Source organism: Andrena cerasifolii, chromosome 5, assembly GCF_050908995.1.
Source record: "Andrena cerasifolii isolate SP2316 chromosome 5, iyAndCera1_principal, whole genome shotgun sequence".
Taxonomy (NCBI): Eukaryota; Metazoa; Arthropoda; class Insecta; order Hymenoptera; family Andrenidae; genus Andrena; species Andrena cerasifolii.
The window spans coordinates 5,810,987-5,838,162 of record NC_135122.1 but is presented as its reverse complement, the minus strand read 5'-3'; the positions used below and the strand labels follow the sequence as shown (position 1 = coordinate 5,838,162).

Below are 27,176 nucleotides of genomic sequence, written 5' to 3'. Positions count from 1 at the left end.
CGCCGCCACGGCCGGTCGCGAGGTTTTTTCCAGCAACTGCCGGGCGACGGATCTACTCGATTCCCTTCGCTCTCTACCGCGCTGGCTTTTTGTCCTCCGACGGGCGACCTTGCTCTCGAAAATGATCCTTCTCGACTCGCCGGAGTGGACCGATCCTGCCCTTAAGCTCCGCCGCTACTTGCTGCGCGGCTTTTGTGAAGAGCTGCTTTCTCGGATAAACGTTGATACAAATGATGGATCGGCTATTAGGGTGGTCCATTTTTATATCTAGCATAATGTACTGTGCAAAATTTCAGCCTAATCGGACAATATTTGCAGGCCGCTAGGGTTAATCGTTTTTGGGGGCATGGAAAAGAGTTTAAGTCTGTTTTCCAATTAATGACTCCACAATTAATGATGTTCTCGTTGATTTGGGGATACTGGTGGAAGCCATTTTTATACCTGACACAAAAACAACATTTTTTTACGCTATTAAGGAATAATATGTACTTAACTGTGTAAAATAATCGAAGCGACCGACCTGTAGAGGAGACCGGGGTAAAATGAGCTTTCTTAATTTGTGAGAAAACATTAATCCTAACATTATTAAATAATTAATTTTCCACTGAGTACACATTCGGGGCAAAGTGACCGGGGTAAACTGAGCTGCAAAGAAAAGATGAGTGAGTGATGTACGCAATATCCTAACCAGTCAGCTATCTGGGAAACCACGCGGCATGATGAAACAGATTCTAATCTCAAAAAAATGAAAAATCTGCCACAGTTTTCGACAACTACGGTTAAAAAAAACAGAAACTGACGTGCTACGCAAGTCATCCCAGCGCAAAGGGTTGATAATTACCTATATCCTTAATTAAAACTCGTATTTTATTTCAGCTCACTTTACCACAGATAGTATATAGCTCACTTTACCCCATATATGGGGTAAAGTGGTCGTTTTGGCATTTTCTTTTCAAGTTGAATTTTAATATACTTTCAGTTTATTTTAAGCATTGCTATTCGTTATTTACCAATAGTAACGTTCAAATTATATTATAAATCTATTTCCACACATTTTTATTGAAAGGGAAAAATTTTATTCGACTTCTAACTTTTTCCGCGTCAGTTTGCCCCGGTCTCCCCTAAATATGCTTCATATTTGTTGGTTTTTCTTGCGACACTTTTGTTCCTTTACCGAAGTGAGTCTGCGTATTTGGAGTGGTGCTCCAGCGAGCAGAGACACGCAAACGCTTCCGAATTCACCCCTGGGAAAGTATTTACCAATATCGAATAAAATTTGTACGCGCAGCGTAACGGGAATGGGAACGGGGAACGGGAACGCGACGGCGGAAACGCCGAGGCCGCTAAATTATTCGAAAGACCGTGGCCTGATCGATTCGCGGGAATTTCTGTTTCAGGGATCAGCGAGGCGAGCGTGCAACTGCAGCAACCGAAGCTACCCTCCGCTATCCGCGTGGGAGGCGAGGTCGAACTTCGATGTCACGTCGATGGCTCCGGAGACATGAAATACGAGTGGTTCAAGTTCGTTGCACAACTTGCTCCTATTTATCCGCGCGCCCTCAAATAACCCCGGCGCTGATAATTCCGCAAAATCCGCGACTCGGAGGGTGTCGCATCCCCGCGCCCGCCCCCTCGCCCTCCGTCTCCGCCTAACTTCAGCCCCCGCATAACTGACACCCGTCGTTTACACGTAACTACCCCTGAATTATCAACCGACATTTTCCTCTACCCTCGTCTCGCCTGTCGCAGCTTTTCACCTTTCGCGCTTAACCCCCCGACCCGTCGAAACCCTAGACGGCTATCGATACGCGCTAATACCTACCGCGCCAGACACGCTCCTTGCGAACGCCCGAGAGAACCTTGACGCACCGGTTGCAGGAACCGCGAGTCCGTGGCGAGGAGCGAGCGGATCGAGATCAAGAAGAAGAAGCTGCACATACACAGGGCCGTAGCCGAGGACAGCGGCATGTACGGCTGCCTGGCGAAGAACGACGCCGGATCCTCGCCGAAAATGGAAAGTTACCCCTTGGTCGTGTCTGGGAACGAGACCGCCACGATAAAGGTGGTCCCGAGGAACCTAATCGCCAAGCGCGGCGAGCTGGCCGTTCTCCACTGCGTCTTCGAGGACGCTGACTCCGTTCAGTGGTTCTTCAAGGACATCGGCCCGCTCGAAACCGAGGACGAGAGGACCGTGTTCGAGAACGGCACTTTGATGATACGCTCCGCCGAGCACAGGGACCAAGGATTCTACTCCTGCCACGGGGAGAGAGGAGACGCCACCATTACGTACACGGTTGATCTTCAGATAGCATGTGAGTAACGTACGCGCGCTACAGTTCGTAGCTTTTCATTCGCTGGATCCTTTCCTCGGCAACACTTGTGCCCGTGACGAAAGTAGAATTCTATTTCACAGACTTAATGAACCTCACCGCGGCCTCGTTCGAGCCTCTGCTGCCGAACCAAGTGGCGGTCGTCGGGGAGGACCAGGAACTCCAGGTCAGCTGCTTGGAACCCTCCGGTCTGCCGGCTCCCAAGGTCTATTGGAGAGATCCCAAGGGACACATTATAAGCGATTCCGGGCCGGTGCGCGTTCAGGATAATACGCTTATCGTCGCGAAGGCTCGAATGGGCGAGGACGACGGCAATTATACTTGCGTCGCCGAGAATATGGCCGGGGAGTCCGATATATACGCTCAAGTGCTCATTTCCAGTAAGTCTGCCGCGCTGACGTTAAGACGCTCCAGTTAAGATAAACTTAAATTGAAATCCAAGGGAGTAACGGGAACGTCGCCGTGGCGAAGCGTTTCTTTTAATCAGCGCGCCGCGGATCGTGTTAATTAAAACGTGTTTTCACTTCACTGATTGGTACGGTCTTCGTTCTCTCCGCCACGTTCCCGTACTTTCGCTTTTAATTTTTCGATTACCATTCGGGGAGGAAAGAAGGGAGCGCTCGCAGTAGCTAACAAAGCCTCTCGAAAGTAGCGCGCTAACGTCGATGTCTGATGCGCGATTTCAGCTCCGCCGACGCTGATAAGCTCCCCGGAGGGCCTGAGCGTGATGGAGGGGGACCCCGTGACCATGACGTGCTCTTACTCCGGGATGGAGCCGCCGGTGACCCACGTGCGCTGGCTGAAAGACGGCGAGCCTCTGAAAGAGAGCGGCGGTCCGACGAGACACCGAGTCACCGATCACCACGGTAACGTGACCCTGCACTTCAGGAGCGCCGACCTGTCTGACAAGGGCACGTACATGTGCGAGGTATTCACGAAGGGCTTCCCGTCGATATTTTCGGAGCGGGCCGGCCTGACGGTCGAGGAGAAGCTCAAGTTCTCCCCGCAACCGGTGGACAAGCGGCTGGAGCTTGGCTCCACGGCCAAAGTGCCGTGCAAGTCTCAGGGTGCCACTAATCCGATGGTGAAGTGGACGAAGGAGGGCGCGGGGGAGGAATTCCCCAAGCACGTGCAAGATATCAATGGGACTCTCCACTTCAATGGCGTCCTCGAGGAAGACAAAGGCCGGTACACTTGTATAGCCAGCAACGCGCAGGGATCGATCAACCACACGATTAGCATCGACGTGATCAGTAAGTGCGATCCCTCCGAGACTGGCCAATTAATTAATTTTCAGGCGACAACGCTGGGCTGGATGGCGGCTGGGTAGATACGTGTACGTAGCGATAACGCGGCATGTTGTCGTTGCAGTCGCGCCGAAATTCACCATTCAGCCGCAAAATCCGACGGAGGCGATCGAGGGCTACCCGGTGATGCTGCACTGCGCCGCCGAGGGGGACCCGAAGCCCACCATCCAATGGGACAAGGACTCGCGAATGAACAACCTGAACAACTCTCGCTTCGAGGTGCTGGCCAACGGGAGCTTGTACATAAAGGAGGTGTACCTGGGGGACGAGGGGAAGTACGGGTGCACGGCGGGCAACAGCGGAGGCTTGAAGAGGGAGGAGGTTCAGCTGAACGTTAAAAGTAACTACTTAGCACCGCGAGCTCTTACTCTTACCCTCGCCTGTTTCACAAGGACTCGGCGGTGTGACTTCTGCGATGGTTTTCCAGGCGACACCTACAGATTCGACAACGATCTGGATGCGGGGGACGACGGGTCGATGATGACGAAGACGGTCACGATCACTCTGAGCGCGGCCGCGGCTTACATGGTGCTGGTCGTCGGGCTGATGGTGTACTGCCGTTACAGGAGGCGCCGCAGGAAGCAGCAGTACCTCCAAGAGCAGGCAGAAGGTATCTATCTCCTCGAATTGCTGCGCGAGAACAGCGCTTCGGAGCTCGCGCCGTCGTGAGCGCCGTCCGCCAATAATCACGATTTCAATCGCGCAGAGAAACTGGAGAACGGCGAGGTGCAGGAGGAGCAGACCGAGCTAAAGGAGACCAGCAACTGCAAGATGAACTCGACCGGCAAGAAAAAGGAGAACCGCGATTCGCACAACAAAAGCGACGGGGCGGACACCGCTCACAGCCAGAGCAGCAACCAGTCGAAGAAGTCCAAGTCCAACTACGACAAGATCGCGGTGTCGCGCAGCAACCTCAAGGACCTGAAGCCGCTGGGCCGCGGCGAGTTCGGCGAGGTCTACGCGACCAAGTACCAGGTGGACGGCGACAAGGAGTCTCTGGTGATGGTGAAGAGCCTGATCAACACGAAGGACGAAATGGCTCTGCAGGATTTCAAGCGACACCTGGACCTCCTGCACAAGCTCAACCACGAGAACGTGGTGAAGCTGATCGGCCTGTGCCGCGAAGAGGAGCCGGACTACATGATCCTCGAGTACACCGACTGGGGCGATCTGAAGCAGTTCCTGATCGCTTCGCGGAAGGACAACAACGCCAGCCCGACGCACGAGACCGCCAAGCAGCCTCGCGCGCCCCAGCTCTCGGTCGCTCAGATCCTATCTCTGTCCAATCAGGCCGCCAAAGGATTGAAGCATCTCGCGGACAGTCGCCTCGTGCACAAGGACATTGCCGCCCGGAACTGCCTGATCGCCAGCAACCTCACCATCAAGATCTCTCTGCCGTGCATGTCCAAGGAGCCGTACCAGCAGGAATATACGAAACACCGGAACCAAGTGATCCCGCTCAGATGGCTGCCATACGAGGCGGTCTACGAGGACGAGTTCTCCACCAAGAGCGACGTCTACTCGTTCGCCTGCCTCGTCTGGGAGATGTTCCACCAGGGCGAGCTGCCCTTCAATAAAATGAACGACGAGCTGGTGCTTAGCGCCCTGAAATCCCTGACGCTCGCGTGGAAGCCCCACAAGGCAGCGCCGCCAGCTCTCCAGGAGCTTCAGGTGCAGTGCTGGGACAACGACCCGCGGGAGAGACCCACCTTCGACGAGGTGGTCTCGAAAATAGGTGAAATTGTCGTCGACAGTTGTCTCTAGATTGCTCGACAACGCCACGAGGCTCTAAATCGGACATACTGGAATAGGGGTAATGATTGCGCGAAGGATGCCAGAACTGGGCACTTGCTCGACCAGGTAGGCTGGAAACCATCCGGTGGGAGAAGGTAAGGTTTGGTGGGACATCTCGAACGCCGCCCGAACGTCTCGCGACGCTGTCGAACCGCGCGGAACCTAGCTCCGCGAGGTAGGCACTTGCCTCACCGAGTTCGCTCTCGCAATGATTACCCGTGTTGCGGTATTCTGTCGCGTCCATTAGGTCGATAAGGTTATAATTTATTTGTAACACAGAAGGATCCGCTCCAATGACTGCTAACGTCGGATTAAGTAGGGATACGTACGGTCCCGTACACGCTACAATATTATACGGCTAACGCAATATTTAGTACTCAGTATCTGTCAGTGTAAACGATCTAGGTATATCGATCACCGCACATCGAATAATCGTAAGATACGCTATGTTGTCGTTAACGGCAGAAGAGATCGCAGGCCACAGTGTGAAACGCATCGTTAAGAAAGTATCACGACCATATCAACAATTTAAAACCAACGACGATTTTTATATCTGCCTAATTCGCCTCTACACTCGTTGTATTCCGTTAAGGTCTAAGGCTTAAGGATTATTTATAGCGTACACTTGCGTCTGAAACGTACATATATATATATAAGAATCTCTATATATATATAATATATGCGTACGTGCACTGGCTGGGCCACGGGTGCGAAGCCACTCGCGTGACCGCAAGCATGCATAGTTTCCCGCAATTACGCGAACGGCTTCGAACGCTTGGGCCATCTCCTGCACGCACATAGAGGAGGAGAGAAGAAAGAGCCAGAAGAGCGACTGCTCGATATCGAGTGGACGAGGGAAAAAAAGCAAACGGCCTTGTACATACCGTGGGTGTAACTGTAAGTTCGTTCGTTAAGTACAATCGCGAGATCCGAGTTTTGGCTTGATTCATCGATAAACACTCCCGAAGGATCGCGACGCTATCGTTCTCATTGTTTCTCGTTTCTTTCCGGAGAAGAGCCGCCTCGCGAGAGGCAGGAAGGCGTCCTCGTCCCTGCTGGGCGAACACAGCGAGGATTTCACGGTCGCGTGGATGAAATTCTATATCGAGCACCACTTCACGGACTATTTTTGCATTCGACGAGGAATAGGGTTAGAGTCCGTCTCGTCGAGAGCCCGCCTTTCTCTGGGAACAGCCCCGAACTTCCGCGAGAATGTGTCGGACACCTCGACCGTCCATATCACGAAATCCGTACATACAACGAAGCCGTTTCATTTCGTTTGTCGAGAGTTCATATCGTTTCTAACGCGCACCAGCCGCACTCGAGGGCATCGCGAATTGCTCGAGCTCAGCGCGACGCCCCGCCCTATGTTCGCCAATTTATTCTTCGAAACGGACAAGTCCGATTCGTCCAGCGACGTTCGCTTTCTGTCAACCGTGCGCGCCCGCTCGCGTGCTTCCGAGCTCGAGGGGTACAAAGAACCACGAACCGCAAACGAGCTGTTCGGTAGCAGGATTAAAGGGATATAGCTGAGAATATTCAGTATATGATCGTATTAACGTACTCCGCATCCGATATACATACCACTGCGATTACTATGCTAGCTCACGTAAGGGACACACGTACGCGTACAGAGCTGACAATGCCGAAATTCTAGAGCAGAGAGGAAGGATGATCTCCCGGTCAGCTTGGAGGAGGATGAGGTAGAACAGTGCTCCAAATATTCCTCAGCTCTGCATACGTATACGTATATAAAATATACCTATAATGTACCATATACGCATCTAGATGTACGAGACACTAAGGTAAACACTGCCAATGAGTAATCTCTGTAACGTTAAAGGTTCATAATCATAGCGAATACGACCATTCCCTAATTTAATGCACCCTCGTCGCACCGAAGTTGCACGCATCGATCCTTGTCCCCGTGGGTCCACGTAGAGTCACGATTTTGCAAGAGCATCGAACGTTGTCGTTGATCGTTCGCGCTTCTAATCTTCCTTTCAAAGGAATAGCCGTTTCTTCGGGGACGAACAACTCGCTCCTTTACAGTTCCAATGGGTTTTCTCTGCTTTCTCTTCGTTCACGGTACAGACCTCTTCCGTTCCGATCGCCATCGTTGCTGGGAATCGTAGATCGCAACGGTCCGATCGACGATCAATGTTCGCCAGAGCGCTTGCAAACGTCCGGTCTGGGTTCTTCAGATGCTTCCTAAATGTTCGCAGTACATGCCGACAGATATTCTTGTAATGTAAAGTACGTTGGGAACATACCTTGCAGCAACTTCGCTCGCACCTTGCGCTCGTTCGAGCCGATCAGTCGGCGAGCGCCTAACTGTGCTCGCATCATTCGCTGACCGAGTTTTCCGGGGCTAAGACCGTCGACCCGTCGACTTGCCTCGGGAGAGCGCATAGGGACCTGGAAGTGGTGGGACACTCCGCGCGCGACCGATCGGCAAGCCGGCGGTCGGCGTGGCTGGACACCGAAAGAGAGAGAGAGAGAAGAAACGCTGCGCCGGTGATTTTCAACGAAGCGACCTATTATATTATGCCTAATGTGTCTAGTCATATACGGTGGGAAAAAAGGAAAAGTGTAAGCGAGCAGCGAACGCATGATCCATTTTTTAAACGACGTTCCATATCCCTAGGCGTTTTGTAATCGATTTCTTTTTTACAGTATTTTGTAAATATTTGTACTTTTTTATCTACATCGTACTTATGAATCTTTGAAATAGTATGTGCTACGATTAAATAAAGGTGGATAAAAATGAAGATGGTGATTCTATAATTACTACCTAATTAACCCCTTTTCAGGTCTGTGAAGATGGCACCCCTAAATGCGAATTTTTTGAAGAAAAAAATCGGTGGCATTCGTTTGCCCACGTTGGCCAACAAAAATTTTTGTTTGTCCACCCTTCAGAAAAAAGTTATGGACAAATTAAAAAATTCGTCATCGGCACACAACTATGAACTATCAACATTTTACTCTTATTTTAACCCAGACCTAAAGGTAAGATGTGATCGTCCACGATTACTCCAGGTTTGTCCACCCAAAACTTTCGTTTGTAGTTCGTGCGATGGGATTTGTGGATGGAGTGGAGGTAGATGTTGAAATGAGAAAGATGACGGTATTACCTAATCAAATTTATTTTTACTTAATATTTCGTGGTACAGTCTATGTCTATTACGATATATAAAATAACGTAGTCGTCGAATCGTAAATGGATGAAACGAAAGAACGTTCGTAACGCCGACTGAACAAGCGGCCGGAAAAGAAAATTCGAGTCAGAGGCAGTCGTACGGTGATTATTAAATACTTTTATGTATATTTATATTTATAGTATTTATATATATATTTCGTATATGTATAGGAAATCAACGTGTATACGAAGAGAAAACCGATAAACGCAGTTCGACGCGAAGAGTATGTTTAGTAATATTTATATATTTATATATAAAGTCTAATGAATTACTTAATCCGTTACTTATAGTACTTAATTCATTAATATAGTAGCAGCCTCACTCTCTAAATAGTACTAAATATAATAATGGTATAATGCGGTAATTATCGTTAATATAGATTATTAACATTATAAATAATAATCGTCAGAATCGTATAATAAACAATAGTACAAGGTGTTTTTTGTGGTTTTAGTGTTTTTTTTTTCTTTAAATGTTATCATATAGTAATAATCACAATAGCGTATTCTGAAAAATAGATCAGGGTCCCGTGGGCAGAGAGCGGAGTACCTCGTTATTTGCGTCTATTCGCAAAGCTACAACTTCTTCTCCCGCAATCCTATCCTGCGCCGGGAGACATCGCTGGGAAGCTTTTCGCCGGCGATCGAAGACCCTTCCCCGTTCAACGATCGATCCGCGCCTTCCTGTGGCGCCGATCCATCATCGGCCCAGTGGCGCAACGATCCCGCTGCGAGCCGCGCCTCGTGCTCGTAGACAGTAGTAATAGTAGTAGTAGTAGTAATAGTAACCCTAGGATTAATAGTAGTCGGTAGCATCGTTCCTATCTACCGATTCGCAGTAGTAGTACCATACGATATCGCTCGTTACTGTTGCTCGGGACCGGCGAACCGGGCCACGGCAGGCTGGCGAACGTTCCTCGAAAAAGTCGCGGAACGTCGGAGTGTCGCGGCGCGAGCGCTCAGCGGGATCGTTGCTTCGCCACGAGGAACGCGATCCTCGCGAATGTTTCGCTCTCTCGTTTGTCTCGCCACCTCAATCACGGTGGCTAAATGTGGGAGAAGGCAGTATCGAGGAAAAGTCTCGATCGCTTCGCCGTCCCAACATTTCCAACCGACATTAACTTTCGATTCGAAGAAAAGGCCGCTCGAAACTCGCGGTTGGGTTACATCAATTCCCGACATATCCCCGTTGTTCTCTCTATTCCGCGCGCGCGGCTCTCTATTCTCCCCAGCAAATCTCCCCGTCACTCTCCTCCCACTCTACTCCGTCTCTCTTGCTTTTGCTTTCTTAATCGCGTCTCTGCCACTCTGCCTAGGGAACCCACTATAACAGGGCACTATGAACAGCAGTCTGCTGGCTAAGTGACTTTCCGAATCTACAATCGCTCCTCTTCATTTTCTCCCTCTTGCTCGCTTCCCTCTCGTTCTCTCATTCTCTCTCCCCTTTCTCTCGGCACTTCTTTCGTTCTCCTTTGCTCCTTCGTACTCGCCCCGCTCGATCTTTCAGTCCGGCTCGCTTTCCCTCCATCCTCCTTATTCCAGTACCCCCTTTTTTCTTTTTTCTTTTTATTCCACCGCCCCCTCCCCAAGCCCCTCCGGAACCGCGTCGCCCCGACTTTTTCCAAGCATCTCTTCCCCCGTGAATATCCTCCACCTTCCCCCTTCTCCTTAATAGCGAACTATGTCAGGCATAACAGACGCAATACGGTAATGGAAACGAGTCTCTCCCTCACCCCTCTCTTCACCCACTCGTCCGCTCCCACCCTTACGTTCCCTCGTCGCGAGTTTTTCTGTTTCCGGGAAAGCAAGTGTCGCGAGGCAAGAACGACCACGAAGAGCACGGTTAAACGATGGTCTCGAGAGTTTCGCTGTTATCGGTTATAGTACCGTTGCCAGAGTTAACGAAGGTACGTACCCGCTGGTACAATTTGACGACGATACTATCGCTGACAATAGCAGCAACCATCGAGACGCACGAACGCCCTCTGTTTCGTCTGTTTTGCTAATTACGTCGTAGAGCATCGTTCGTGCCAATTTCGCCGGTTACTGAAATGCGGATACGTGTTTAACGGCGCTCAGTAATTTCGCATGCGATACTTTGTCCGTGTTCTGTCTGTAGCAAGCGGAAGCGCAGTGTGACTTGGAATTATCGAGAATCCGTGCCCGGGACGAAGGCAGCGATCGGTGAGCATCGATCCACCGAGCGCCACGTCCGCGAGGACGAAGGAACGCGAAAGCAAGCCGGGTCCTTTGTTTAAACATCCACCTCGGAATCCACAAAAGCACTCGTTGCCAGCATGCTTCTTCTATGTCAGCATTCACACTACGTGTCAGCCGATAGTAAATCACTACTGTACCTTTTTTCGCGTTATGATATTTTTTTTTTTACTTTACTTTTTTAATTATTTTACGTTTTCTTCGTTAATATTAGACGTGCCGTGTCTCTACCGTCAGCCTACTGCGAAAAAGACTACTTCGTCGCCCTCCTATCTCTCTCTCTCTCTTCCATTCTCGCTCTCTCTCTCGCGCGCAATAAATTTTATTTCTCATCCACTCACGTCCGTGACGCACGCACGCACACACACGCGCACGCGAAAAGCATACATACCGCGGCACACTCTCTTCTCGGCATTCGTGCATCATCGCGTTACACCACCCATTCCTTCTGCGTTTATAAAGAGTATTATATAATATCATTCTCGTGTCGTTACAATATAATTATCGGCAATAATATACCTTCGGTATTAATGCATTATCGTTATTATTAGTATTATTAATTATATTATTATTCATTATTATTCATTCCCCTGGTACTATAATCCTTTTAAAATCGGTCAGACTCCCCGCGAGCGGGCCCACGTGGAGTCGCGTGAACAAATGGAATCTCGCCGCGTCGTCGGGACGTCGCGCCGAAACTTATCGCTTCCCTCATTCTCTCGTTCCAGCTCTTCATTTCGCACACACACGCACGTACGCGCACACTCTCTTCCTCTCTCTCTCTCTCGTCGATTAATCTCGAATGGTGTTCTCACTAGTAAATTACGGCGGAGTCGCACGATCGTGCGCGATAATTTAGTCAAAGGCCCCCGCGCCCCCGTCCGCCCCCCTCCTCCCGCAAAACTCCGCGACCCCGGCCGGGGAAATCTGATTTTCGCATTTCAGAATCGATTAGCGTAATTGGCAGCGCGAACGATAACGCCGTGTCGATGCTAATTAAAATCCACGACCCTCGTACTACGATTAAGAATTATGCCTGCGGGTTGGTTTGTAATTGACAGCGAACGCTTGTGCCCGGAGAGGAAACAGCGATCTTCCAAGACTTTGGCAAAAGAACGGGAAACCGGGCGACAGATTGCTCCGAACGCCGAAGACACAGTTCGCAGCGGTGGGAGCTTACGATCTCTGTGAGAAGAAGGAACACGAGGTGGCGGCCAGGGTCGCCCGTTACGGGAGTGAATTTTCGCAAAAGCGCACGACAGTCGATCGGACTAATTAGAAATTCGACTCGCTCTCTCCCCACGTCCCTCTCCCTCTTTCATACACACGATCGCTCTGCTCTCTCGCTCTCCGGTTCTCGCTGAATCGCACGCACGATCTCGCGAATATCTGCTGGGGGGGGTGGTGGCACAACGCACGCTCCGCCCCCGAATACCGCGCGTGCACCCCCGGCCGAATTTCTCTATCAGTTACAGTAAAAAATAGCGTAAACGGCACTGTATTAGGAAGAAGCAAAATACGTGTTACGTTCTCGTTACTTTATCGTTGATAAATACTATAAGTGTCCTTCATTTTCACCTTTTAAAAATCCTCTGGTTATCGCGATCGTTCTATTACTTTAGTTATCAGTATGATTATTACTCGGTAGTTATCGGTAATTATTAATTAGCGGTACATGCGGTAATTAGTGCTCGCCCGTGTTGGAACGCGCGACGAGAGCCCGGACCGCGTGTCATTTTCTGCGGGGGTGGATTCGGGGCACCCACGCCGGACCCTCGTTCTCTCTTTCTCTCTCACACAGCCTACACACACTCAAACACACACATGCGCGCGCTCTTTTCTCTCTCTTTCTCCCTTTCTCTCTCCCTGTCTGGAAATACCAAGAGGAAACAGAAGAAGAGAAAAGAAACAAAGGATCTCTACGTATATGCAGACTATGTATAAGTGCGTATGTATTCTCGCCGTGTCACTCTTTCTCTCTCACATTCTCTCGCTCTCTTCCATTCACGCTCTCGTTCTCTGTCACGCTCTCTAACCACGCTCTCTCTCGGTCGCTTCGTTCGTCTCTCTCACTTAATTACAAAGCACGAAAGGGGCGTCCCGGTCGCTCGGCGAGCCATGCCTCCTCGGCACCTCTGTGAACAATATCCCCTCGACCATGGACTATCGACCATCTACCATCGACCCCGTCGGGTAGCGATTTCGGCGCGACTCGATCGACGGATCGCGGGGCGGCCGGGCTACCCTTCCCCGAATGGCTCAACGCTAGTAGTTTAAACTTCATAATTTTAGGTACTAATGTGTTTCTCTTTTCCTTCTCCCTTCTCCACCCTCGCCCTTCGACTCGCCACTCGTTGGCTTACAATTCGTACAACTCCGCCTATCATTGTAAAACTATGACGTCTAAAATGTTCGAATTAACGCTAGATCCTCGATATTAATAATCAGATCGGATAAATTAATAGTCGTTAATAACCGTGTATGTATCCAACTAGGCTAGACTTCGACGGAAAAATATATTTATAAAAAGTTATAATATTAATATACGTTTCAAGCGTTCTATATATATTTTTTTTTTATTTATATTTATATTTATATTTATTTATATTTATATTTATATATATACCGTTCGCTAATCCTCTACTTATGTCTAAGCTTTCATCGTCAAACTCTTGTCCCATACATGCTGCGACGTCTAAACGCGGGTCCCTCCCTCTCAAACGAGGAGGGCCCGCGTGTCTACCTAATATTTTTTTTTTCTCAATTTATAATCGTAATAACTGGTTAAACTTTTCACGCTCAAGCACACGCGCATTCTCCCCTTCCCTCCCCACCTCTTCCTACCTTCCCTGCCCACCGTTCGTTCTCTTCCTCTCCCCTCAGAAATGTACAGACAAATAAACTCGGGCTTCTCAAGCGATTGAAATGAAATAATGCATGAAATCATCGCGCCCCGTCACCCGCGACGCGTCGGCGACGGAAGCTTCTTCCCAAAATTTCCTTCCTCCTTGCCCTCCCTTACCTTCTCTCCCCTATTCCCCTTCCCTTCGCGATCCAACTACACCATCGCGGACCAAGATCCAACCTCCGAACAGAGAAACTCAACGAACAACACTGCCGAAAACAATTTCGTCCACGCAACAACACTTTTGAGAGACAATCTTCCCCTTTTTTTTTCTTCATTTTTGTATCTTGGATGGAATCCGTTCCTTACTGGCTTAAACAACACGAACGCGCGAGCTCCTTTGAACACGTTTCTTTTTTTCCTAACACGAATCATCCTTAACTCTCCCCGCCAGGGCCTTTTTTCTTCCTTTAACTCTTACTAAAAGCATTAACGCGGTTATAATATCGTAAAGATTATACAAGTCTGAATTTATTTCTTCCACTCCCATCGTGCTGCTATCTGGAAAAATACCCGTCTCAGCCTTTCATGCATTACTTGATTCCAACACGTCACGCGCAATTCGATCGTTCTCCTGCTTATCCCCATTTCCATCGCGATCGCGACTCTGGTGTCCCCTGGATCGTCCGAACCTCGCCGACCCGATCGTTTACCCTTTTCCAGCCAGGCAGCGCGAAAGAAAGCCAGAAACGTCGGACAGGACGTCCGAAGTCTCCGCTCGACTTTGGCGAGGGCGAAGTGTGATCGGCCCGTACAATTTGTGGCGTGTAAAAAACAGTGGCACCGGCTAAGTCTCGCGATGAACACGCACGATCCGATCGACGGAGCCTAAGGAAGAAAAGAACTGCGTCCTCGAGTGACGGTGAATAGAAAAATAGGAAACTTCTGAGCGCTGCCGCGCGGCGGACGCGGAGGGTAAAAGAAGGGCCGCGAGGGATGGCCGGTGATCTGTCTGCTCGATTCACCGAGGCTGTTCCTCGCCCGTTGCCTTCGAACGTGAACAGCAACGTGTGTGTCGGTTTTGTGCGACGGGCCCCACCCGTCCCTGCTTGTTTTGTGCGCCTCTAACGTTCAACCGTCATCACAACGACCAACGGGGTGCCTAGTTTACGAGTAATATCTTTGGTATCATGCCTGAGTCTTCCATTCGCGAAAAGTCATCGCTAAGAGATTTAGTAGAGCCCTAACCGGATAAAACGCGAACTCGTGTGTCGTATCAAACTTAGAAAAAACGTCCGTTCCTCTCCGATCAACGTGAAAAGCAACCCGTTAGAAATACGCTACTCACACACCCCCGGAGGTATAATTAGATACTTCGCGACGACGAGAAGCGTCGGCTCGATTAATATATGGCAGCTTCGAAACAGCGCGGATTCCCGCGCCCCTGTGTGTACGTGTGTCCAATGTGTTCGTGTATAGGTATGTATATAAATCGTGCCTCCTTCTCCTGTCAAGCTGTCGCTTCGCCAGCAGGGACACCGAGCGCCCCGCGCCTGTCCCTTCCAGACTTCTCGGGCCAAAGTTCCTTGACGCGCGCGAACGTCAAAGCCTTCTCGCAGTGGCAGCAGCTGACCGAAGTCTCTACCGTTGAAGCTTCAACGGACTTTCGCCGCGTCGAAAAAAACATCACAGGGCGCCCCTGTCCTCTGCAAGTGAAACGGGACCAACTGATCGTAAGAAACGCGATGAAAATTTCTACCGCCGACAAAGGAAACCTTGTCCGTCGATGCCGACACCTAATCGTATTTCTAAGAACGATTAACGGATAGAGAGGCCCACCCCTCGAGGAGTCTTTTCAGTCTTACCGTTTAGGGGGCGAATGTATCCGGGCGGGCCTCGGCTCGTCAATTAAAAGCGGGTCGATCGGTCGGTCGATTAACAATCGACACCATCGACGAGGAGCGTCATCGTCACGGACACGTGGCTAAAGAATATCTTTCCAACCACCACAGGGTGCAGAGTGGAGCAACTTCGCACAGTTGGCACGCGCTCCGTGAACATTCCCCGGACAATTTTCCTCGGAAACCGTAGAGCCGACCGAAAAGTGAACTTAGGCTTTCTGGTGAGATTCGTCGGAGTCGGAGCGATATTCTTTAGCAGCGTGACCTACAAGCCGGTTCTCCCGTGTGTGATCTGTGTTATCGTGTGCGTGTCGAACAAGAACAAGAACGAAACGAAAATGAAAGCGGTGCGACACCCCCGCTCGGTTGTTCACAGAATTGCACGCAAGTGTCTCTGGCCATTTAGCGGGACCGCGGGAGACAAAAAGCCGCTCGACGGATAGTTGTGCAAAAGACAAACGTGAGATCAAGATCGCGAATAAAACGGAGTGAGATCCCACTTCACCGTTTTATCGACAATTTCGTAACGACTCGTAGGACAGCGGCGTCAACTCGTCGACGGTTCAACGCGATTTCGACGGGAGGCCCTGAAAGCGCAGCGATGAATTCTTGTGAACAAAGGGCCGTGAGGTGATCGCCGCGTCTATCGTGCAAAAAGAATCGATTCGTCGAAGAGAATCGTTCGAGTCGCGCCCTCCCTCTCACCGTCCCTCAACGCTTCCACGCTCCCTCTCTTTCCTCTCATCCTTTCTTTCTCTCTCTCTCTTTCACTCCCTCTCTCTCTCTCTCTCTCTCTGTGAACGCCTAGAAAACATCTCGTCATATAGAATATATCACATACGCGTTACCTCTAAACACACTGAAATAAGAAGCACTTTAAGATAGATGTCTACGTGTACCATCGGGCCCAGATTCTAGAATCCAGATGGACTGATTCTCGTCTCTCCCCGTTTCCCTCTGCCGCTCTTAAGAACTCTTAAACCGTTGTATATGTTATTTTTCATCTCTTTGTATATATGTGTTATTTACATACAAGCCCTGTACCTCTGTCTCTCTGTGTCTCTCTCTCGCACTCGTTCCTTCTATCTCGCCCCTTCGTTTCTGCTGTCACCGTGTCCTTCCCAACTGTCCCGAAACAACTCTCGCGCACGCTCTCTCTCTCCTCCCCTGCTCGCTTTCGCTCTCTGCTTACGTATATTGTGCGGGTAGTGAAACGCGCGGTTCTCCGAAACGTACGCGCAAAAGTAGGAATCGGTCGCGGGAACTGCTCGGCGACAATCATCGTCGCTCGACTGTACACGTGGCAGTTAAGGGAGCCTGCTGATTCAACCAACCCATCGTAAAAAGGCAACATGGCGATCTCCGCGATTTCACGGGGAACGATCGCGTGTCTACGGCGGGAGTGCCGTGATTACGAAGCCCAACAGTGTCTCTTCCCACTTTCCCTCCTTTCCTTCGTTCTTCCTTCGGTGCCGGGCGACCGATCTGTCGCGTCCAGCGACCAACGCCGCGATCGTCGCGCGGAGGTCCCTTGTTTATCGAGGCACGCGGTAGTATTACGCGAACAATAAATGGCACTGTCGATCACTCGCTCGTTTAAATATTACAACATTAGAAAAATCGCAAGTCGAGTCCGACGATAGTCTCTTTTAATTGACTTCACACGAGAAGAAAACCATGCCGTAATACTACGCGCGGTTTCGGCAACCGGAACTCCGGATACGGGGCAAAACGGCGGAGATCGCGACGTTGCGCGGCGCCGTCCCGTCGATCGAGCCTGACCCCACCGAACTCGGTCAACTCTGCTCGCTCGCTCGGTCGGGACTACGCGAGAAAGACTCTGCCTCCTCACGGAGGGCACGGGCTCGAAGCGATTAGCGACATATCCGTCGATCGTCGGACACCGTGTATCCCGCGGGATGGTCGCCTGGCCGTGTCCGGAGGAAAGTGCTGGGTTAGGTTTTGGTGCTATCGGTAATCTCTAGACTCGATCGACACGCATATACGACAGATGTGCGCCGGTGACTCCGACGGTCTGGAACGCAACCGAGGATTAAGCGAAAACCGCAACTAACGCGCAACGGAACCGACGAAAATTAAAATCCAGGGAAAGTCAGCGCGCATAGGTGGAGCGCGCCGAGGTGGTTCCCTCGACGGCTCGGCGGCTTGGACACGCCTTGTTCTCACTATACACGATCAGAACGCTCGGCGGAGCCGTAGTAGAACTGCGTCTCGGCCGGTGGCGTCGCGTAACAAGAAGCGGAGTACGACGGCGGCGGCGAGGAGGCCGACGCCGACGACGACGACGACTATGACCGATAGATGAAGCTGCAGGGCGGCGTTGGTGGTGGCGGCGACCCGCCACCTCCGGTCATGGCGATCGGTACGAGGGTGGGCGAGGGTGACGAGGAGGGAGGAGACGGGGAACTGGACGATACGCTCGAGGGTGGCGAGGGCGACTCTAGCGCCCTCGGGCCCGCGAGCTCGCGGTTCGATTGTCCCCCGGACGTCACAGCGCGACTACTCCTGGCCGCTGTTGTCGCGTTGTGGCGATTACGTGCCGGCCGTCCTAGGCTCCGGTGACGGCCACCTCCCTCCTCGCTCGTTTCTCAGAGATAAACCTTCTTCACGCTCCGCGTGGTCGCGAACCCGTCGTTGCGCCGATACGCGTCGCCCTGGTGGGACCGCAGGGTGCCGAAGTTGTCCCTCGGCCCGCGGAAACCGTACCCGTCCGGGAACTGGAACAGCGTTTCCGTCGGGGTCGGCGGTGGCTTTCGCATCGTGCCCTTTGGGGAATGTAACTTCGGAGGCTGCGGTACCAGAACCGGCTCCGCGTACGTCACCTCCTCCTGGGGCAGTAACTTTGGCTCAGGCGCTTGCCTGCTGCAACAACGAAACCAAATTGTCAGCCTGTTTGTCCCTTTAGTATCTAAGAGGCATCGCCGATTCGACCCTCCCTTCTAGGCACATTCGGATCGGACCTGTTAACTTGGCGGTGGTTAATCGAAGCTAGCAGCGCAATAGTGGCCAACACACACGATCTTGGGTGGATTGACATTTCAGCCACCTCTTATACAGAAAAATTTTAATTCTAAGGTGCATGTTCCAATTTCTGCTCAATTCGTATTTTTCTTATTATTATATGCGTTACGTTTGTACTATAGTTGCAACAAAATAATTCTAAGTTATTTGAACATTTACGCGAGTTATGCAGGAGCTTGGGGCAATACGTACATTTAGAGCATTATATATTTAATTACAAATTATTAATAGTTAAACATCTTGAAAAATCATGCTTAAATAGTTTTTGAATTGGTTGATTTATTATTAAAGAACTAATCAATTACTCTGCAAATTTTGATCGCAAACAAATTTTTTACACCTTCTTTGTGACGAGTTACCTCTTAAATGATTGTCTGCAGATTGTTTGCTCATTAGCAGAAATTGGGACATTCACCTTATAGGGTAGACCGGGGGCGGTAGTAACAGGGGGGCGAATGTAACACGCTAAATATCTCAAAACATATAATAGATATTAACACCAATTTTGGATATATGACGAACAATGACATTTGGAATACACACATCCAGCTCCTAAGTGAACAAAATAACTTTGCGATACCCTAAAGTGATTTTTTCTTATTGATTTAAAATTGTAATATAAACAAAAGTTTGGGGTTTACGCCACTATTACGCTGATAGCCTCAACTGGTCCCGCCCAGGTGACGGGCGAAAGCACGAAGAACTCGTGACACGCGTCAGAGTCGTCACTCACCTGTTGACGTTTTGCCGTTGCTCGAAGTACTCGTACTCCGTATCCGGATATGGCAGATTGTCGTCCTCATCTTTCCTGCATTTCCTGCCGCACAGGTAGCCCGCCACGAAGCCGACCAACAGAGCTGCCAGCGCGCCAGCCACCACGGCCATCACCAGTGTTTCCACCGAGTACTGCGGCGGCGGAGAGTCTGCCGCTGACACCTCTGGACCTGAGTGAACCGAGAAGCACGAAACGACGTGAGCGATCGTTCACTCCAAGTCGCTAGCTCTAACCAAGTCGGTAGCGATCTCCGCAGGAACTCGCAGCTCGTCTTACCTGAACTGTCTTGCTCTTCGTCCTGCATGATATTTATGATCTCGCCCCCCTGGCCGTCCTTGTTGGGGATCATCGAGTCCAGAGGGAATTTGTTCTGATTCGCGGAGATGGCGCCGACGCTGCCTGCGTCCTTGTTCAGGCTTTTGCTCGGTGGGCAGGAGGCGTGCAAGCCGGTCGCGACGCTCTGCAAGAACCTGCTAGCGTCCGTCGCGGCTGGGCCCACCAGGGCCCTGCACTTGCCTTCCACCTTGTCCCAGGCGCAGTACGGGTCCTGCAGGGCCACGCACTCGCCGCACGACAAGATCCTATCGCTGTAGCAGCGGTGGAGCCTGAGGGCCTGCACCTGACTGTCGGCGATCACGACCAGTCTGCCGTCCTCGAGGCCGTCCCCAGCCTGCGAGGCCCTCACCACCTTTATGCCCCGCACCGGCACCGATGACGGGAACGCCTGGATCTCCTCGATCACCACCGGGCTGACCTTCAGGTGAGTGTCCGCGGAATCGGCATTCACCGCCTTGATCACCTTCCCGTTATCGGTGCCGATGAACAGCACGTCGTACGTCTTGCCGCCGGGAGTCTTCACTTGGGGATCCACGGCGATCTGAGTGAACCTGTAACTGCAGATTGGACAGGCCGCGCGTTAGAGCCTTGGCGCGGCAACCTTGCAGCATGGTAACTCGGGTGAAAGAACGACACTCACTGGAAGCTGGTGCGGATGACGATGGGCTGGCCGAAGAAGCTTGGCACCAGCTCGTCCATGAGGGAGTGCGTGTGGATGAAGTTGAGGGTGAGATCGGGCAGGCTGCGTGAGTCGTTGACGCACTGTCCAGGTCTGGGGTTGGGGACCTTGGCGCTCTGCACGGGCAGCCAGTTGGAGTTAATGGCACTCTGCTCCTTGAAATTTCCCTTGAACGCGTCGGTGATGTCCTGCAAGGAGAAGGCGCAAACGGCCGAGCCGCTGATGCTGTTCACCGGGGTGGTGAACGTGCCGTATATCAGCTGCGCGGACTTATTGCCGTACTGACCCGATATCAGCTCCGTCGTTGATTCTGCAAATAACCGCTCGCTGTAATTTCGTGGCCCTTTGTTTGCGCGCGGCGCCGCTACGCCGGCAGCCGTAGACGTTTACGAGCCGCCGGGAAAATTTATTTCCCAGCCCCTCGAGCGAGCAAATAGCCGCTTTTTAAATTCGATGACCCAGCCAGCCGGTCGATCCCCGATCTCCAGGGGAATCGATTTCAAACGAGAAGGAATCTCTGCTCGCCGAACGCGTTTCTGTCCACGAACGACGGGTCTGTGGCCCGGAGATCGATCGCCTAAGCTGACAGCGCAATCGAGGAGCGAACGGAGCGTGTACTTACGTATTTCATTGAAGTAGAAAGGAAAGTCTCCGGTGACGGAGCAATTAAGCCGGGACTTTAGGAACGAGGTCCACCTATTGCGATAACGATGGGGACCGCCTCGGTCGTATTTACAGACCCTCGCCACGCGAGAGTAGACTGTCTGCAAGAATGGCACGAGAGGGACCAGCGTGAAAAAGGTGTTGCCATTTCTCGCGGGGGGTTCGGAATAGAGCGCGTCGCGAGCTGCTCGATAAAATCGCGCGTCCCAGTCCCTCGATTCTATCCAAGCCCAGATATCATGCGTGCACGTGTATCTTGTATGCGTGTGTGTGTGTACGTAGGTTCGTCGATGCATCTTCCTCGGCATGAAATTACGCGCGAGAGAAACTCCACGTCGGTATCTTTGAGGATAAATTGGAACCGACAACCGCCTGTAAACTTTTCTGTTTCGCCGCAAACCGTCCACGAGTTAGAGCCACCTTTGACTACGCAGTTTTTGTTAATCCGTTAACCGCAGAGGGTGGCTCGGTTTGTAGTGAGAATTTAATAGCCGCGCGAGTACAGACGAGTAAATGTTGCGCGGTGTGTATTTAGCGCTCGCTGCGCGTAAAACGAGTTAACTCGCCTGTTAATCATAAAGTGCGACCTAGTTAACGGGCGAAGGGAAAAAGCGTGTCGCCGCGGACCAGATCCACGTCGGGCACAGTTGAACGGGGAACTGCTTACCTTGCCACAATTGATATATTCTACAGCGGTCTCCCGGAAGAAGAAGTAGACGAAGTCTCCTTGGGACATGGAGCTCACGAAGTTGGGCGCTGCAATTAGAATGCGCATGCATTACAAGGCTATTACTGTTATTGCGTACACCGCCGGTGGAACGGGCGAATATAAAGTTCCCTTATAAATAAACGAACGTGATAACTAGCCGGCTTGCGGGGCAACGAACGGGCCGCAATAAACCACGCAGATAAGCCGGCTATGCACGCATACAGCTAGCTGGCGGGGGAATAAAGACGCGGCCGTTCGTTAGAAATTCGCTAGTTCATGAGAACGACTGCCAGCCCCGGCGCCAGATTCCCGTCGGAAGCTGCTCGGAACTGCGAGGGACACAAATGGAAGGATAATCCGGCGTTTGTTTCCATCGGTGCGCGGCGCGGCGCCTGCATCGATTCGCCGTTAAAAAATCATTACACCCGTTTCGGTGTCGATTCAATTACCGCCGGCAGATTCCCCGCGATCGTCCAAATGAATTTCACTTTCCCAGAGCGGAGGAGGAGCGCGCGCGGGCGCGCGACGACGACTCGCACGCCGTGGAAATAAGCTGGTTAGGAGAATGCGCGAGAGAACCCTTTTATTTCCTCGGTTATTCGAACGGTGTCGCGCTGAAACGACGCGGTTGGTTCCCTCTTCCTTCGCTCTCAATTTTTCTCTACTCTTCTCGGTCGTTGCGCTCCCTGCCTCCTGCCTTGGCCTCCCTCAGCCACCGTTGCCCCGGTTGTCGCACACAAGCGCCCGATAAAGTGGGAAAACTTTATCGATTTATTAACTTGACAGGGTTTTCATAAGCTTCTTAGGATTCATAAAGTAATATTAATCTCGCGCGCCGCGTAGGTATATATCCGACCGACCCGCCGAGCTTCGACTCATAAATTTTCTGTCGTTTCCTCCCCTCCTCCGCAGCCCCGAGGATCCATCTGACGTTCCGGCCCGCTCGTCCAGCTGTCTTTCTTTCTCAGCGCATTTAACCGCGTCTCCATCGAGACAAAGCGCCGGAGGAAGTCGTGGTGGACGAGCGGAACGAGTGGGACGAGCGGGACGACTAGGGAGAAGATCGAGAGAACCAACCCTCTTCCTCCCCGTCTGCTTTTTCAGCACGGCTCTTTCTCTCCGCGGGTAGAGAAGTGCTCGACGTTAGCGCAGGGTGGAATGACATTCCTGGCGAAATTCACGGCGCTTCATCGAGTTCAACGAATGTTCTCCGATGTGTATGAAGTTAGCTACCTCTTTTTTTTTTATATACTACAAAGTCATTGTTGTACTAGTTTGTACTTGCTTTGTACCGCGTTGTACCGCTGAGTTTCCAAAAATTCAAAACCATTTTCGACAAAATGGGAAAACCAATTTTATAGCCCCCCCTTTTTGGGAAACTTCGTTTGTCTCGATTGTACTGCATTGTAACAGTGGCGCCGAGTAGTGTACCGTTCGAAAAAAATGGTTTAACTAGTTTTGTTTCGAAGAAAAATAAAAAAATGCAGTGCCCAGCACTCATATGAAATAAATCGTCCGCGCGCAACGATTTTAGTAAACCATTTAATAATAAACGATGATTGGTATCGTTCATTTCTGATTCGGCGGCACTGGTCGCAGCGTGCAACTTGTCAAATTAAAAATTTTGTAATATTAACCCAGCATATAACGGAAAGTATGGTAGTAAATTACTAATGATTTTAGCTATTTGCGGGTTGCGAGGATATTGATTTATTTCTGTACCGTTTTTATCATTTCTTGTTTGTGCTTTGCAATTTGAGCTGTTCTTGCGACATCACGAGGATGACCACTTCATCGTCAAAATCTCGTAACTCTGGTGCCATACTCTGTGCAACTAGTACAATGCAATGCAATCGAGAAAAATAAAGTTTTCCAAAGTGGAGGGGATAACATCGCACTTGGTTTTCTCAATTTTTTCGAAACCGATTTTGAATTTTAGTAAACTCTCAGCGGTACAAAGCTAGGGTAAAGGGTCCATATACCAGACAGCCCCCTATTGTCGTACACAATATTCATTTTCATGATTTATAAAATCCAGGCTATATAAATTAAAATATAATATTCTTATAATAACATTTGAAATTATAGTTTTCTAAATAAATGAAGGTTTTTGTAATTAATGTAGGTTTTTTTAAATATTGTACTGTCATCCAATCTACGCACGTCTGCAAAGTTTCAAGACAATTGGATAGTTGGAAGTGGGTTAAATTTGAGTTGCCAGATTTGAACCATACATACAAACATACAAACAAACAAACAAACAAACAAACAGGGGATCGAAGCTGAATAAAATCGTTTAAAAATTAAAGCGAATCCGAGGACTGCGTCAATATTCGTGTTGACTCGACAGTTACCGGATGTTCGTGAACGTTCGAAGGATCTAACTTATTTTGGAATCGAAGTAGGTGTTTACATTAAAGTAACAATATTTGTGAACATTTAAGAGAATTTTTAACATTAAAAACTTTATTTGGCAGATCTGAATATGAGTAAAACTATAAGAAAAGAATACAATAAAGATTCGAATAACAAAGCATTAGAGGGTATAACCTCCCATCAATTATCGGTAAATGCAGCCAGCATACAGTTTGGCATTCCAAGGAGCACGTTACACGTCAAAATTAAGAACAAATATAAGGACAAAAAACCAGGAACAGAATCTCACGAAGATGTTTTAGTAAAGTGGATAATGCATCTAGACAGTGTCCGGTAGCTCGGGCACGGTAAATAGTTCTCAAGCTTTAAGCGTGTCCGGTAATTACGACAAAATTTTCTTTTACATTTTTACTAATATCTCTTTAATAATTCATTATTTATTTAAGGGGTTATACCTAGTCAGGCGGCCGAAAAGAGGCGAATATTTGTGAATTTTTTTCGTAGAAGCGGAAGCGTATATTTTTACGAAACTTTTTGCGCTTAAAAGAGCAACATTTAAAGAACATTTGGTAATTTTTTCGTAGAAAAATATTTACATTTATAATAAAGTAACAACCGACATCCAAGAAGCCTTTTTAAAAATTTGGTTTTGCGGTGAGCACTGCCATTCGGAAGCAGAGTACCTAAAATCAAAAAACAAAAAAGATTTCGGTAGTATATTAATGTATCTTCCAATTAACGGGGAGAATTTTCCGGAAAATTAATTTAGAACAAAATGGCGGCTATTTAAAGTTGAAATTCTGATTTTTTTCGCGTGATTTTTGCACGAAAAATCAGAATTTCAACTTTAAATAGCCGCCATTTTGTTTTTAATTAATATTTCGGAAAATTCTCTCCGTCAATCGGAAGATACATTAATATACTAACGAAATCTTTTTTGTTTTTTGATTTTAGGTAATCTGCTTCCGAATAGCAGTGCTCAGGGCAAAACCAAATTTTTAAAAAGGCTTCTTGGATGTGGGTTGTTACTTTATTATAAACGTAAACATTTTTCTACGAAAAAATTACCAAATGTTCTTTAAATGTGGCTCTTTTATATGCAAAATGTTCTGTAAGAATATATGCTTCCGCTTTTACAAAAAAAATTCACAAACATTCGCCTCTTTTCGGCCGCCTGACCAGGTATAACCCCTTAAATAAAAAAGTCCTGAACTTACGAAGATGCTTAACAATCAATTCAATGCAAAAAATTCCCAGAATGTACGAAAAAAATGTTGAAATTCTTAAATAACTTTCATGCCATCACTGCATGTCCGGTATATGGGCCCTATACCCTAGTACAAACTAGTACAACAATGACTTTTTAATTTTTCAACGAAAGGGGGCTAACTTCACGCGCATAATTTTCCGAGCCGCGTTACTGGAAATCCGACGATTCGCAGCGAATACGTAGCAACGACGATCACGATAATTGTCAATGGGCAACAATTTATTTGGAACAAGGCCCGTAGTAAAAATGAAGCTCGCACCGAAACGACGTTCAACTTTGTTGCGCTTTTTCGCGGAATACCGCGCCGAAATACCAGTGGACGATTTTCGAATTCGTTCGCAACGAACGCCAGAAATTCCCGGTACGATGAGAGAGAGAGAGAGAGAGAGAGAGAGAGAGAGAGAGAGAGAGAGAGAAGTAAAGAGGAAGAGAGAGAGAGAGATGGAGAGAGAATTGAATTTCCAACGAACTGAGGGAAAATCAATATTATCCAGTGGGTGGGGAAACTTGATTAGCGCTCGTACACCGTTCAATTAAAATACTCTAGCGGACGAGTCAACCCCGTGGCCAAGGTGACGTATCAATTTTATCAACCCCCCCGGTTGATCCCACCGCCAAGGCGACCCCTCGCGGGGCCCCCTCAACTTGAAGCGTTCTTCGAAACGTCGAACCGCGAGGCTGGTAAAAATTTCGGCTCGTACGTGTCCCGGCGCGTCATCCCTCGCTATCTCAGCAATAATTCTTCCCGACCGGGGCTCGAGCCCGAATAAAATTCGACCTTTCGGCAAATTCGCAGGGGAACCGTAACTCTTTCTCCCCTCTTCGGTCCTCGACCGACGTTAGGTTTTTTGCCACCGCTCGCCCTGCCGACCGGGCAGCTCGACGTCGCGATTTACGAGGGATTGGCTCGATAAAACAGTTAATAATAACAATCCACGAGAGCTGAAGAGGGACTCGTTGAACGGGTTGCGAAAAGACAGACAGGGTGAAAGAGACAGAGAGAGAGACAGAGGGAGAAAGAGAGAACGCGGTGGGCCCTTTGATCCGGATTAAAATTTCCCATCGACGACGGCACGGAGACGTATTTCGTCGGGCGTGGGCGGTGCGGTGGGCGCTGCTTTGTCATTATAGAGATATGGAATGGCCGTGGAATAATCTGCGCGCTCGCGGAGCTCGCGGGGCTGCCTGCGAAATCCACGTACACGCACGGTTAATCTCGGAATTACACCGCGCGGATTAAAGCCGGCGCGGCGCGCAACGGTCGTTGCCGCGGCCGATCGCGACGTTTCTGAGTAATTTCTCGCCCCCGTGGCTCGGGGCCAGGATTTTCAAAGTCGAACCCAACCTCCGCGCCTATCCGACGCTCTGGAATTCCTCCTGCGTAAATAGCGAATCGAACTGCCGCCGCCGACAACTTTCGCGCGCGAGGAGGGGCGGATACTGCGTTCGCGCTTCGAAATCTTGCGCTTCACGAGGTAGGGGAGACCGGGGCAAAGTGGGACGAAAAATGTTTGAAGTCGAATAAAATTTTTCCCTTTCAATAAAACTGTGTGAAAATAGATTTATAATATAATTTGAACATTACTATTGATAAATGACGAATGTCAATACTTAAAATAAACTTAAAGTATATTAAAATTCAAGTTGAAAAGAAAATGCAAAATCGACCACTCAAGTTTAATGTTAATAATTTGTACTTTGTAACTTTGTACTTTGTGTTACTAACCTAAACT

The 27,176-nt window shown here is 49.6% G+C and overlaps 2 protein-coding genes across 3 annotated transcripts in view; one reads left to right on the top strand and one right to left on the bottom strand.

Annotated features, from left to right (window-relative positions):
- Positions 1 to 8,202, top strand: part of LOC143369274 (inactive tyrosine-protein kinase 7) — a 47,720-nt gene extending 39,518 nt beyond the window's left edge. Inside the window, exons 3-9 of the mRNA XM_076813016.1 lie at positions 1,398 to 1,521; positions 1,879 to 2,312; positions 2,414 to 2,710; positions 3,017 to 3,583; positions 3,702 to 3,977; positions 4,065 to 4,247; positions 4,344 to 8,202. Of these exons, the coding sequence (XP_076669131.1) occupies positions 1,398 to 1,521; positions 1,879 to 2,312; positions 2,414 to 2,710; positions 3,017 to 3,583; positions 3,702 to 3,977; positions 4,065 to 4,247; positions 4,344 to 5,401 (2,939 nt within the window). The 3' untranslated portion in view covers positions 5,402 to 8,202. The remainder of the gene's footprint in view (positions 1 to 1,397; positions 1,522 to 1,878; positions 2,313 to 2,413; positions 2,711 to 3,016; positions 3,584 to 3,701; positions 3,978 to 4,064; positions 4,248 to 4,343) is intronic.
- Positions 8,203 to 8,559: 357 nt separating this feature from the next.
- The window catches only part of Sema1a (semaphorin 1a), a 176,850-nt gene continuing 158,233 nt past the window's right edge, over positions 8,560 to 27,176 (bottom strand). Inside the window, exons 5-10 of one of the 2 annotated variants that reach the window (XM_076813103.1) lie at positions 21,756 to 21,844; positions 21,048 to 21,189; positions 20,387 to 20,735; positions 19,687 to 20,303; positions 19,369 to 19,579; positions 8,560 to 18,473 (exon numbers count right to left, since the gene is read on the bottom strand). In XM_076813103.1, coding sequence (XP_076669218.1) covers positions 18,203 to 18,473; positions 19,369 to 19,579; positions 19,687 to 20,303; positions 20,387 to 20,735; positions 21,048 to 21,189; positions 21,756 to 21,844 — 1,679 coding nt within the window. In that variant the 3' untranslated portion in view covers positions 8,560 to 18,202. Of the gene's footprint in view, positions 18,477 to 19,368; positions 19,580 to 19,686; positions 20,304 to 20,386; positions 20,736 to 21,047; positions 21,190 to 21,755; positions 21,845 to 27,176 lie in introns of both variants that reach the window. The other variant, XM_076813101.1, reaches the window with a different exon arrangement.